Consider the following 12836-nt stretch of genomic DNA (forward strand, 5'->3'; position numbering starts at 1 on the left):
TTTTGTAAAGTCTATCCGATACTAGCTCTGTTAAAGCAATAAGGTGCAGATTCACAGCGATTGTTTATATCATTTGTAATTTTTTTAAGTGACAATTTGCATCCATAGAAATTTTGGGTATTTATTTCAAAATTAGCAGTTTATTGAAAGTATTCAGACCGGGTTTACGATGAATGAGAGGACACAGGGTCCTATTTAATTAATAATATACGAAACATTTTATTTATACATAAATTAATTTTGTATCGATATATTCTACTATTTCATTCCAAGAGTGATATTGTTTATTACAACACAGCTCTGAGGCAAGTAACTTTTTTTTCGGCTATGTTTTCTGCGGGACTACAAGAATCTTATATTAGGAGAAACATTTATGAAAGCATTAAGAGCTGATTGTAAGATGTTAATGATATCTGCAGCAATTTTCCCAGAACATATTAATTTGGAGCTTGGTTGTAGCATTTTATAGTTTTTCGCATTTTTCGTTCGTGCGAATAGTCCGATTTCGTCAATTTGCAATACCAACATTCGTAGAGTACCAGATTCGGATTTCAATATATCTCGTCATCCTGATATATTATATATAAGTATATATATATATATATATAACCCTATATCTATATCGATTAGCTTTCGGTGTTACAAACAAAGGTTAGGTTGATAAAGCTACAATACTTTGTTGCAATACTTCGAGGGTATAAAAAATAAACCACAGGACAGCTACAAGTAAGTGAGATTTTTCAATCAGATAAACTAATATCACGAAATCAATAGTACAACATTGCGACCTCTATCAAGGAGCGTCTGCACATTCACTTCCGATCTGTTTTATAGTAACGGGTGATGCAAGTCGAGGTACTTTTTTCAAAAGCCTTTTTTTGACCGATCATGCGTGAATCGTGTGAAGCTGTCATATTAATTTGTTCATTATTATTTGGCATACTATTCGTAACACCATCACCCATCTTGAGACCCAGCATTCATTATTGAATAATATTCGACCGAATAGACCACGTTCAGCATGCAGTGAAGAAAATATCGCGGCCGTAGCTGAGAGTGTACACGTGGACCATGGAAAGTCGTTCACAACTCGGACTGACGTATGGAACGACTTGGCGCATTTTACGCCGAGATCATAAATTGAAAGTGTACAAAATACAGCAGGTGCACGAACTGAAGCCCCTCGACCTTCCCAAGCGACATCGCTCTATGGCCTCTTAAAATGTTCCAACAAGATCCAACGTTTTCGAGACAAATTTTGTTCATTATGTAAATAAGCGAAATTGCCGCATTTGAGACGAAGAGCTGCCATTTTATCCAGAAAAAACAACGATGTGGAGTGGTTTGTGGGCTGGTGGAATCATCGGTCCATATTTTTTCAAAAATGTTGCCGGTGAGAACGTAACCGTCAATGGTGACCGTGATCGCGCCATGATAACCGACTATTTGCTACCTGAAATTGAAGCTTGTGATTTCGGCGACATTTGGTTTCAACAAGACGGCGCCAATTCCCACACATCGCACCAATCAATGGATTTGTTGAGGCCGGTCGATTAGCCACCAAGATCGTGTGATATCTCATCGTTAGAATTTTTCCTGTGGGGATATGTAAAGTCTAAAGTCTATGCAATTCCTCTTGTTTCAGGCCTTGGAGCAAATAATCACGCATGTCATTCGCCAGTTACCATTCATCAAAAATTGTACTCCACTTGAAACCTATCTGAGACGTAGCCGCGGCCAACATCAGAAAGAGGTAATCTTCGAGAAATAACACCAAAGAATATTCTTTCGAATGATAATAAACACTCACCATTAAATTTTAATTTTTAGAATTTTTTTTGTTCAAAAGTAGGAAACCTCGAAATGGATCACCTTAATATAATATAAAATAAAATATTTAATAAAATTTTCATGGCAGCATAAGCACAAACACAGATTTAAAACTTTACATCTAAATAATTTTGTATAACTATGATCAATTCGAACTTTGTATAACGTTAGCACTTAATGAGGTATATTGTTAAGAATAGTTGAGATAAGATAATGTATATATGCTATTGAAAATTGAATTATATATTGGTCTTTAAATGAAATTTAAATTGAATTGGAATAAAGAAAAATTGAAAGCATGTTTGTTCTTTATTCATTATACCCAATTGGATGTTAAATATGAACAACTGACCTACTGAACTGATAGCAAGTACTACCTACACTGAAGGAGGTGTCATTAAGGAAACATTAAATTGACACTAATGTAGTGTAACCAAACTTGTGAAGTTGACCGCGTGTTCGAAAACATTCGTTCTTTTGTTAAATGAAACTTAATTACGAGTAGAAAAAAAAGAAAACAACACAAATACTCTTCTATTTAATATTACATACATACTCGTACAATAAGGCGGTTTTGGTGCACCCTACGTTCAAACATTGAAACGAAATATAAAATTATGTTCTTTTTCGTTATGTAACGTTAACTTTTCAAGTTTATTTGCGGCATGAAAAGTCATTTTATCATCCATACGGAAGGGACTTAAACGGCAAGAATTCATCGTCAAATAGGAGAAGAATAGTTGCCATTTATTGTTAATGTATTTTAGCCAAAGTAAATGCCTCTACGTTAACCGCTATATACAATTGCAGGTGAATAAGACACTTATAATTCACGAAAGCATCATTATGGATGCTCTAGATTATTTTACGTTTCCTTAATGTTCTATATAAGGATCAAAGCCGGGCAAATACTTTCAGAAGTTGAATATTATCTTTATTATCCTATTCAGTTATTTTTAGACAAACTTTAAATGAATAACAATCAAAAATCTTATTAGCTTTTATTATATATCATAAACTCTGTTAGTTGCATTACTACATTTTGTTTCGTGTCCGATTTTATTAATTTTACGATGGAACGCTCTCTGAATTTAACTAAAATATTAACGCTATAAACTCACCTTTTGCCTGGTCTACGCTGTAGAAGTCAACGGGAAGTTCGAAAACCTTTATATATATTCGGTATCCGATTTTGACAATTTTTGGACGTGATATGGCGTACCTCCATCGCACTATTTACTTAAAATTTTATTTCGACAATGTCATCAGCTCTCAAGCTCTGTTATAGTCGGATATCATCCAGTTGTATCAAATTTTCTGAAATTAGTCGAGTAGTTCCTGGGGTATATGATTTCACTTATAGATGGGCGGTGCCACACCCATTGTCCAGTTTTGACTCCGACACCTATGATACCTTTTTGTGTTATTCAGGATGTCAAAATGCTTCTGACGTATTTATTTAGTGAGTTATTGCAATTTTAGTAGTTTTCAACAGAAGTGTTATATGGGGAGTGGGCGTGTTACCACCCAATTTCATCTATTCTCACACTGTCTAAGAAGGTACCGAAATGATTTGTCCTGAGCAAGTTAAGTTGATATATCTTTAGCGACGCTCTTACCTACTACGATTCCCTGTATCAAATCACAGTTCTTTATCTTTCTTTGTGGCTTTGTAATTTTTCGCTTAAAGGCATTTGGTAAGCGTGACAATGGTCCTATTACGCCCATTTAGAATACCATGGACTCTATATATATGTATATTAAATACACATGTTTTGCCTCTTCACTCGGGTTTTTGTCACCTACATAAAAGAAATGTGAGATACAATATCTTCATACAATTATCAGTTTGTTGACATTCGTTCAGAACGCCCCAATTAATCTTTATAAAACTAAACCGAAAGCACTAATTTTATAATAAAAAACTTTTTTAATAAACAACCCTTATGGGTATATTCCATAATTATTCAAAATTTACTTATAAATATCTTCAGCTGTCCTAACGGAAATGGTATCTGTTCAACTTTAGCCTTTGACCGCAAAAGCCTAATCAAATAAAAAACTTTCCTATTTTGAAACTGAAGGTACATCGCGTTGTCATCTCCTCAACAAACGCGCCACAATTGTATTTACATATCTTTTGTTTACGTAAGTGTGCAATTCCCATTAAAAATCATTTTTATACCACACTTGAAATCAGCAGCATACGATTGTGGCACGCCACTCACCTTCACACCTTATGTTACACATCAGTATATCCATATATAAGAGTACAAACAGTGTAACGTAGTACCGCCTGGGTAAGCGAGGAATAACGCAAGTAAAACGAGCTAACAAGATCAAATATAATTTAAAAGATTTACTACATTCGAGTTTCAGTTTATGAAGGTGTGTTGTTCTTGCTTTTGTGGCTTTTTGTAGATACATATGGAGTCAGCTGTTTGCGTCTACTATGGTTTTTTAATTTATTTCGTTCTTCTTCTTTTACTTCGTCGCCCTTCTTTCCATTTTTGAAAAGCTCAATTTTTATTGCTCATCAAATTTAGTTGATATAAATCTTAATTGCCGACCCAAACAAATACACAATGTGTATCTGCAAGCTGCAGGCTACGTCTGGCCACATTTCACTGACTGTCTATTAGACGCCACTGCGCTTTCCTCATTGCAAAGTAGAGTGGAGAAAATGAATGTATGTAATTTTGATTGCTTAAGTTTGTACGTTGTGCTCTGCTATTTTAGTTTTCTTATGCGAAATGTAAACACTTATCAAAAAGAAGTAGTGCTAATGAACCCAATGAAAATAAAAAATACTAACATTGTGTGTTTGCAAAAAGGCATTGCTGCAAATAAAAACAATAGTATTCAAATATAATATATGTATGCTCTTGTCGCTTAACTACTTGCATAAAATATTAAAAGTTGAACTGAAAATATTTAAAGTTTTCATACATATGTATATACATTAGGTGTGTATATGTATTCACAAGCCAAAAACTAACATATTTAGAGGCGAAACCGGCAGCCCTGTTATGAACGTTTTTAAATTTATTTAACAACCACAAATCATTAGTGAGACGTAATCAATGGGGCAACTCTCACATGTGTATATATATTCGTACATCTCTTTACGTTCAAACGGTATACAAACAACCATGGCAATCTCATCGCTTTAAAAAGTCTAAAACAATAAAAAAAAACATAAAAATATATGTGCATTGGGTTAAAATTGGAATTTAATAATGATTTATTTATTATAATATTATTCGGTGGTGTCCAAGCAAACTTTCGTTGTTGAAACCATTAGCATTAATTACCTTTTATAAATATGTACTGTTTGTCTTCGAAATTAATTTGAAGAAAGATCTTATATTTTACTCACTTCTTATGATTAACCTTTTAAAGGTTATATCATTTGGTTGAATTTAAATAAATATAGTAGATATTAGACCAGAATGGAATACCTTGCGGAAAAAACCTTTACACATTACATAGCTTTAAAGTATCATCATTTTTCAAGCCCAAATATACCGAATATGTGGACCTCAGTGCCACTAACTAATATTTTACCGAAAATATAGCTAAATCTCTACGATGAATTATTGAAATTCAAAGATAATCTTTTCTTGATAACAGTAACTTGTGCCAAAAACAGGCAAGATTGGATCAGAGCTTCCCCAGCTACCATATACCTCATATATATTTTCGAACTTCAGGTTGACTTTATACTATATACATATATATGTATATCGGTCAATAAGTGAGTTATCGTAATGAAATTCAATTAGTGTTACTGGTAATGGTATGCAGCGATGATAAAACATTATGAAATCGGTTCAATACTTCCCCTTCCCATATACATAATATAAAGGTTTAGGATTGACTTTATGCCGAATATATCGACCTATATGTATGATACCTTATAAAATTAAACGCTCTCTGCTCGTTATGTGCATGAAATTGCATGGAAACAACGTTATCAAGTATACTTATATGGGGTATGTATGGCCTCCAAATTGCGAGAGTATAAAATGTAGTATTAATATACGATTTTGCCAACACCTAAAAGTATTTGCCCAGCTTTGATGCTTTTAAATTTCGTGAGTATAAAATGTTCGGTTACACCTGAACTTAGCCCTTCCTTATAGGTTAATTTTGTACTTTTTTGACGTGAGCCAACAGAAGCGGTGCTTAAAGCGTCAGGCACGACCTAGCATATTTAAATATACACGTGGTCTATCACAAGCATTAAATCAAATTCTTACACTCTTGCTCCACATTGCTTGAACATAACACAGCACATCACCACATCCCATTTTTAATTTTTTTTTCGAATGCTGAGCAGCGCACTCATAGTATCTGGCATTTCGTTGTTTACATTTAGCACTTTTACGATGTAAACATAAAACTGAGAGCATAAAAATTTGGTGGACAAAAAAAATGAGAATTATGCTAACATGTTTTGTATTATCCTTTCGGTCGTGTATAAAAATACTTTGCATTACTTTTACTAAAGTTTTACTACGTTTAATTTAAAACTATCGTTACATTTCATCGAAAACACTGGTTGCTCAAGACAACGCTACAATCTCCAAACAAGTTGTTTAGATCGGTCTACTAAAACATAAAGCTGCCATACCAAACGACCGATTTTTAGATGAAAACTTTTTTATTTGGCAGATGTTTCCACAAAATTTGGCATTTATTATTATTTAAATAAACGCTAGAATCTACGAACATATTGTTCAGATCGGTAAACTATAGTATACCATACAAACTGATTGATAACAAGTAAGGAAGGGCTAAGTTCGGATGTAACCGAACATTTTATACTCTCGCAAAGTCAAATGGTATACTCGTTTGAGATTTCTTTGTGGATTGACTGATATTTTCGGTAGAAGGTCAACTATAGGCACTGGGGCCCACATATTTAGTACTTAGAGGCTTGAACAGTTTTGGTTCGATTTAGACAATTTTTGGCCGCAAGGTGGCATACTTTAATTGCATTATTCACGCAAAGTTTTACCCCGATATAATCATTGTTACCTGATTTGCATAGTGGAAAGTGAAAGAATCAGATGGAATTGAAAATGGTGTTACATGGGAAGTAAGCGTGGTTGTAGTCCGATTTCGCCCATTTTCGCACTATGACATAGAAATATGAGAAGAACGTTATGCACCGAATTTGGTTCAAATCGGTTGAGCAGATCTCAAGATATGGGTTTTAACCTAAAAGTGGGCTGTGCCACGCCCACTGTCTAATTTTGAACGCGGTTCCTATAAAGTCATCTTATACCATCTCAGAGATAAAATTTAATGTCTCTGGCGTGTTTAGTGCTTGATTTATCGCGCTTTTAGTAGTTTTTAACAGTACCGTTATATGGGGAGTGGGCGGATTTGCCACCCGATTTCAACTATTTTCACACCGTCAATAGAAGTGCTAAAAACATTTGCTTCTAGTGAATTTTGTTATTATAGCATAAGCGGTTTAGGAGATATGCACATTAAACCTATTAGAGGCGGGACCACGCCCACTTTTAAAAAAAAGTTTTAACTGCAGATACCCTCCCTAATGTGATCCTGTGTACCAAATAACAGTCTTGTATCTTATTGCGGAGCTTAGTTATGGCAAGTTATTTGTTTTTGATTAATGGCGTTTTGTGGGCGTGGCAGTGGTCCGATTACGCCCATCTGCAATACCAACCATCTTACGGTACCAAGAAACATGTCTACCAAGTTTCATAAAGATATCTCAATTTTTACTCAAGTTAGAGCTTGCACGGACGGACAAACGGACGGACGGACGGACAGACAGTCACCCGGATTTCAACTCGTCTCTTCATCCTGATCATTTATATATATATAACCCTATATCTACCTCGATTAGGTTTAGGTGATACAAACAACCGTTAGGTGAACAAAACTATTATACTCTGTAGCAACAGGTTGCGAGAGTATAAAAATCAAGATAAAGATCTTCAGATAAGAATAAGAAGGGTATTAAAAAGGATGTTTTTTTTTTATAGATTTTCTGTAAGAAATAAAACGCACATTATTTAATGATATGTCCAACAATTTAGCTTTATTATTAAGATAAGGGTTGGCCAATATGCTTTAAAAAGAATTCGGGCAAGTGACCACCGCGACTGGCTTGAATAAATTCCAGGCAAGAGGTCCAATTTTTAACCACTGTTTGAAGCACATATCTTTAAAAAATTGATCGGTTTTTTCTTCGGGATCGGTGGCCATCTCGTTATGGGCACAAATTATCTATAAAGTGGGTGGACACTGCTCCAACTGCTTCGCGCGATAGCGGACGGACTCATTCGGGTCTTCTTCGATACAATGTACGGCGTCTCTGAGGATGCGCATTATTCACTAGAGTAAACGTGGTGCGAAACCGCTCCATTGTTGCTCGAATTACCAACTTGGTTTGACGATTATGTGCGCGATGCGCCGCACGAACCGAACCATTATTTGGTAATAAATTTGAATGATTTGCAAACGTTCTTCCGAAGTATTTCTGTTCATTATGAAATTACCATCCAAACTGAATATAAATCAAGTAATAGCTGTCAAAACAACCAACTCCAAAAAATGGTATTGCCTTATTGAAACCCACATGTCTAAAAAAAAATCACACGTTAGCTTTGGTGCAACCAAAGTTTCTAAAAAAATTATTAACTGTTTTACTACTTGTTTATCGAATATATGCTTAGGAAATATGAAAGTTTTTATAACTTTTTTGTGCTATATAAGACTGCTGGCTTACATTATTTTTCTCAAATAAGTGGCGTGCCAAATTAATTAACAATATTCCATTACTATTGTCTCATTTTAGGTAAGATAAGATCAGATTTAACACAATACGGCGGAATATCAACAGATATGGGTAAGAACTTCTATTAATTTTTTTTACTTAAGTTTTTCCTTTTTTATTACGAATTTTGAACTTTCTTAGATTGGTGTTGGTTTTTACATGTTACGAATATAAATATTGTTTACCCCTGAAATCGCGAAAGCCTACTGTTTATTTAATAATGACACATCGTTATAAACAACACAATCCTAAACGGTTCAAAGATCCTAGAAACAGTGAAGACAAAAATAAGGACAATATTTGCAACTATTTGGATTTGCTATTTCAAACAGGAATACGTTTGGTTTTAGTTTTATGATTCATTATATTAAGAGTTACAATACAACTACATTGATACTTATTGTTGTTGATCGAAATTTGAATATAGGTACATGTGAATTAAAAAATTAAACTTTGATACGCAATATCGCAATACCACAATGTTACAAATTTTGTGTAAATGCATTGTGCTACATGGGCACCCACCTGTGATAATTATTTCGCTTATTCAAAAAATGAGGTGTGTTTTTAAACTTCGTATCCTCCATACATATATTCAAGTCGAAATTTTTTGTTTCTGCATTGTACACTCGACCATGAAAAGCTGCACTTCTAAAGGAACTTAGGTTTATTAAAAAAGGGTAGAGTATTGGAAGAAATGCTAACATAAGTGTAGTATATTTAGCAACACTAATGATCAAATATAGAATTCTTGATAAACATGAAGAGTATGCATGTAAAAAATATGTCATATTTGTATTTTCATATATATATTCATTATATATACATATATAAGTGTATATGTACAAACATTAACATTAGGGTGCGTAAAAAATGGAATAATTTTTTTCGATTGGTACTCAGAAAAATATATTCTTAGACACCTCTACAAAAATATCTCCAAGGATGAGCTCTTAATTGTAAGGGGAAGGTCCTTCGCCTCACATTTTTGAATTTTTTTCTTATTATCAGATATAAACTTCCAACTACTTTTGAAAATACCAAGCAGTAAATTTCCTATAAAACTATGAGTTTTGCAAATGAATTTTTTTTCAATGAGTTATAAAATAAAATTGCCTTAAAATTATTGAACTTTAACCGTTAGTTTTTTTCAATCCACCCTAATGAACAAGGTCGATGTTAAGAATCGCGTTGATCTTGAACTATTTGCTTGTTTATCCTTCCCTCTCTCAAGCAATTGACACCAGTTCATACTCGTAATTCACAAAGATTGTTTAAGTAAATAGTCGGGATTAGATAATAATAAAAATGTTTACACAAATGTTATTTTTTATAGAACCCCTATTAAATTTTTATACCTGCTCAAAACCCGCGAAATGTTGCTAAATAGATTAACAACAAAATGCATCACCGTCGACTACCTTAATGCTCGTAGTTTCAACAAATAATATTCAATTAGCAATTTGAATATGAATTATTATATTGCGAGTGAAAAATAAAGACGCCAAGAAACTACATACATAAGTTCATCACTCCACTGCAAAATTATCCTACATCTGCAAGAGAAAAAACATGTACATGCCACCATACCACAGAAGCTAGGGCTGTATGGTCAACTCGGACCTCGATGACGATTGCGTATTACACCCCACCACGACTTGTCAGTCTTATGTAGCTGCAATGCGGATAAAACAACAACCGCATTTCAGCAATAAACAGCGCTTCCAGTGACGTTATACACAACTTGTTTACATCGCAGTCTGAACGACATATGTGTAATAAAAGTAACAATTTAAACTAACCCTCTAAAATGAATTGACTTACGTAGCAAAAATTGTATGTTTTTTTTATTATCGAGCATATATTTGACATACGTTCTCACATTGTCAATATGAGTTTTAAAATCAAAAGTAGTAGTAAATTAATGCCATTTTTGAGTATATAATATAAGCTACCGAAATCAGCTTAACTGGAATTTGAACCCAGAATAAACCCAAAGTAGTCAAACCTGGCTAGCTCATAACACATTACTTGCAATGTAAAAATATTAACGAGAATTGAATTCTTATTACACTAGTCTTGGAGGTTTTGGGGTGTATGCAGAATGGAAGCTCAAAGCCGAGCTGAGCACAAAGATGACGAATGCGATAAATCAGCTTTAAAACTGTGCACGTACATTTTCATACGAAATCATATAGACGCCGCAGAGTGGAATCCGAGCGTAAAGCTAATCAATGCGAGAAAACCAGTTTTGAAACGTTTTTCGGCACCTACTTGCATAGTGCATTTGCATGTTGATCTCATATTTTGCTTACAAAGAATTACCATGAATGTGGTAGAATAATATTTAGAATACCCACTACTAATATTTTCATGGCCAAATTTATTTTCTTTTTCACAAAACATTAATTTATTGATTACATTTCTTGTTTTAAATAAAATTATGTCCGAACTATATCCTTTGCAGTTAAAAGAAACTGTTACGAACAAGAAACAGAACAATATAATAGCAAAATACGCGCGTAGTTTAGCGCTGAATCTGGCATCTACTCTGCGATACCTAAAATCGATCAGTGCTGATCGAAATCAGCTTTGTGCTCGACTTGGCTTTGAGAGTCGCTGGGTTCCATAGGTTCTATGATAATATATATGTATGTGTGTATAAAAGTGTTTTGTTAATCAAATCAAAAAATAACTTACAATATCCAAATAGCATTCATTGAAGCACTAATAATAATCGAATTATAAATCTCATATTAATAAAGTCAGAGTTGATATCTCAAAAACTGCAAATCATTTTCTTTCCCTAAATAATTATGGTATATAACCAATGAGGAATACAGTAAAAGCGAATACATTTTAAAAACTCGATACGCAAATCAATTGACTTTAATGCACATTACTAAACCAATATTGTCATATCAACGAAAATATCAATAAAATTGTTGTTGTGTTACGACTTATATATTCGTGCACTCATATTTATGAATGTCCTGTAGAGCTGCAATATGTGCCATCTCGTCATTTCGTGGGTATGGAATAACCAATAGTCATGCAATATATTTATAACAGTTCTACCTTTTGTTATTGTGATTGAGGTCGAGAGGCCAGGAAGCAGAAGAAGAATGAAAAAGGCAAAATGAGACCGAACGTAGAGTACCGCATGCAACACTTCGTAAACAAACAGGTGATGCTATAAAAACCAACAATTAATCATTTTTAGTAACTAACAACTTGCGTTGCTGTAGAAAGAAGCGACGCTTAATGTTTAACAAGCGCAAAACGCCTGTTAATTATCACCTGAAAAGATTAATGCCCACTTAATGTGAGTTAGCTACAAAGCAAAAAATACAAAACAGCAATTGCATGTCGCTGCAGTTTCCGCGTAAATAGCTCGTTTTGCGCATCCACAGCGGCAAAACATACTAAACTACAGTTCCATCCACGTGTTTGTTAGTATCCCGCTAATGCAAGATGAAGTGGATGTTGGCAATGTACTGACGTTGCTCAGATGCCCCATGCGAGTTGCTGTTCACAGTTTTTGTATTCATAGTTTGTTAAAAACTTACACATTGAACTGAACGTACTACATTTGTATATTATGAAAATAAAAAAATAATTTTACCCCAGAGTGTTATGGCTGTGCACCGCATGTGTAGATGAATATTAGAGCAAAACTACATATCAGGGCAATAAAAAGTGTTACTTCGCATAACTACTTTACTTTGCATTGAATACTTCAATGTGCTCATCCAGTTTCCGTCTTTCATCCATATTCGCTCGCTTCTGACACTTTCACTTATTTGCTGTTCTCCTCCATTCATTTAACTTGTTCCAAAAATTCTCTGATTCCGGCGGTACATGTTTATTCGCTGCAATTTGTCAATATTCATTTTTAAAATTTATTAACTGCCAAACGACAGCAGCGAAAGCAAAAACAAAGCACTACACTACTAACAAGTTAGTGGCTGATAATGGCAATAAAGTCAAGCAAACGTGAAATAAATTCGATTATGGTGAAGCAGAGTGCGTCTGGCTCACATCGCCGGCGGTAAACTCGTTTGTTTTCGATTTCCTTCGTAGCGCGTACAGGAGCCGTTTCTTGATTTTGTTCGTGCGAATATTATTTTACGTATATACATAAATATATATTAGGGCATGACGTTTCTTAAGCTTTGAATATGAGTTT

At 34.1% G+C, this 12836-nt stretch overlaps 1 protein-coding gene across 2 annotated transcripts in view; it reads left to right on the forward strand.

Annotated features, from left to right (window-relative positions):
* The window catches only part of Ubx (Ultrabithorax), a 137743-nt gene that overhangs the window by 14559 nt on the left and 110348 nt on the right, over window positions 1-12836 (forward strand). The window contains exon 2 of one of the 2 annotated variants that reach the window (XM_036370346.2): window positions 8669-8719. The exons of the other annotated variant lie outside the window; for it this stretch is intronic. Within the exon in view, the coding sequence (XP_036226239.2) occupies window positions 8669-8719 (51 nt within the window). The remainder of the gene's footprint in view (window positions 1-8668; window positions 8720-12836) is intronic. 2 annotated transcript variants of the gene reach the window in all.

This window comes from Bactrocera oleae, chromosome 2 (assembly GCF_042242935.1).
Source record: "Bactrocera oleae isolate idBacOlea1 chromosome 2, idBacOlea1, whole genome shotgun sequence".
In the NCBI taxonomy this organism is placed as follows: domain Eukaryota; kingdom Metazoa; phylum Arthropoda; class Insecta; order Diptera; family Tephritidae; genus Bactrocera; species Bactrocera oleae.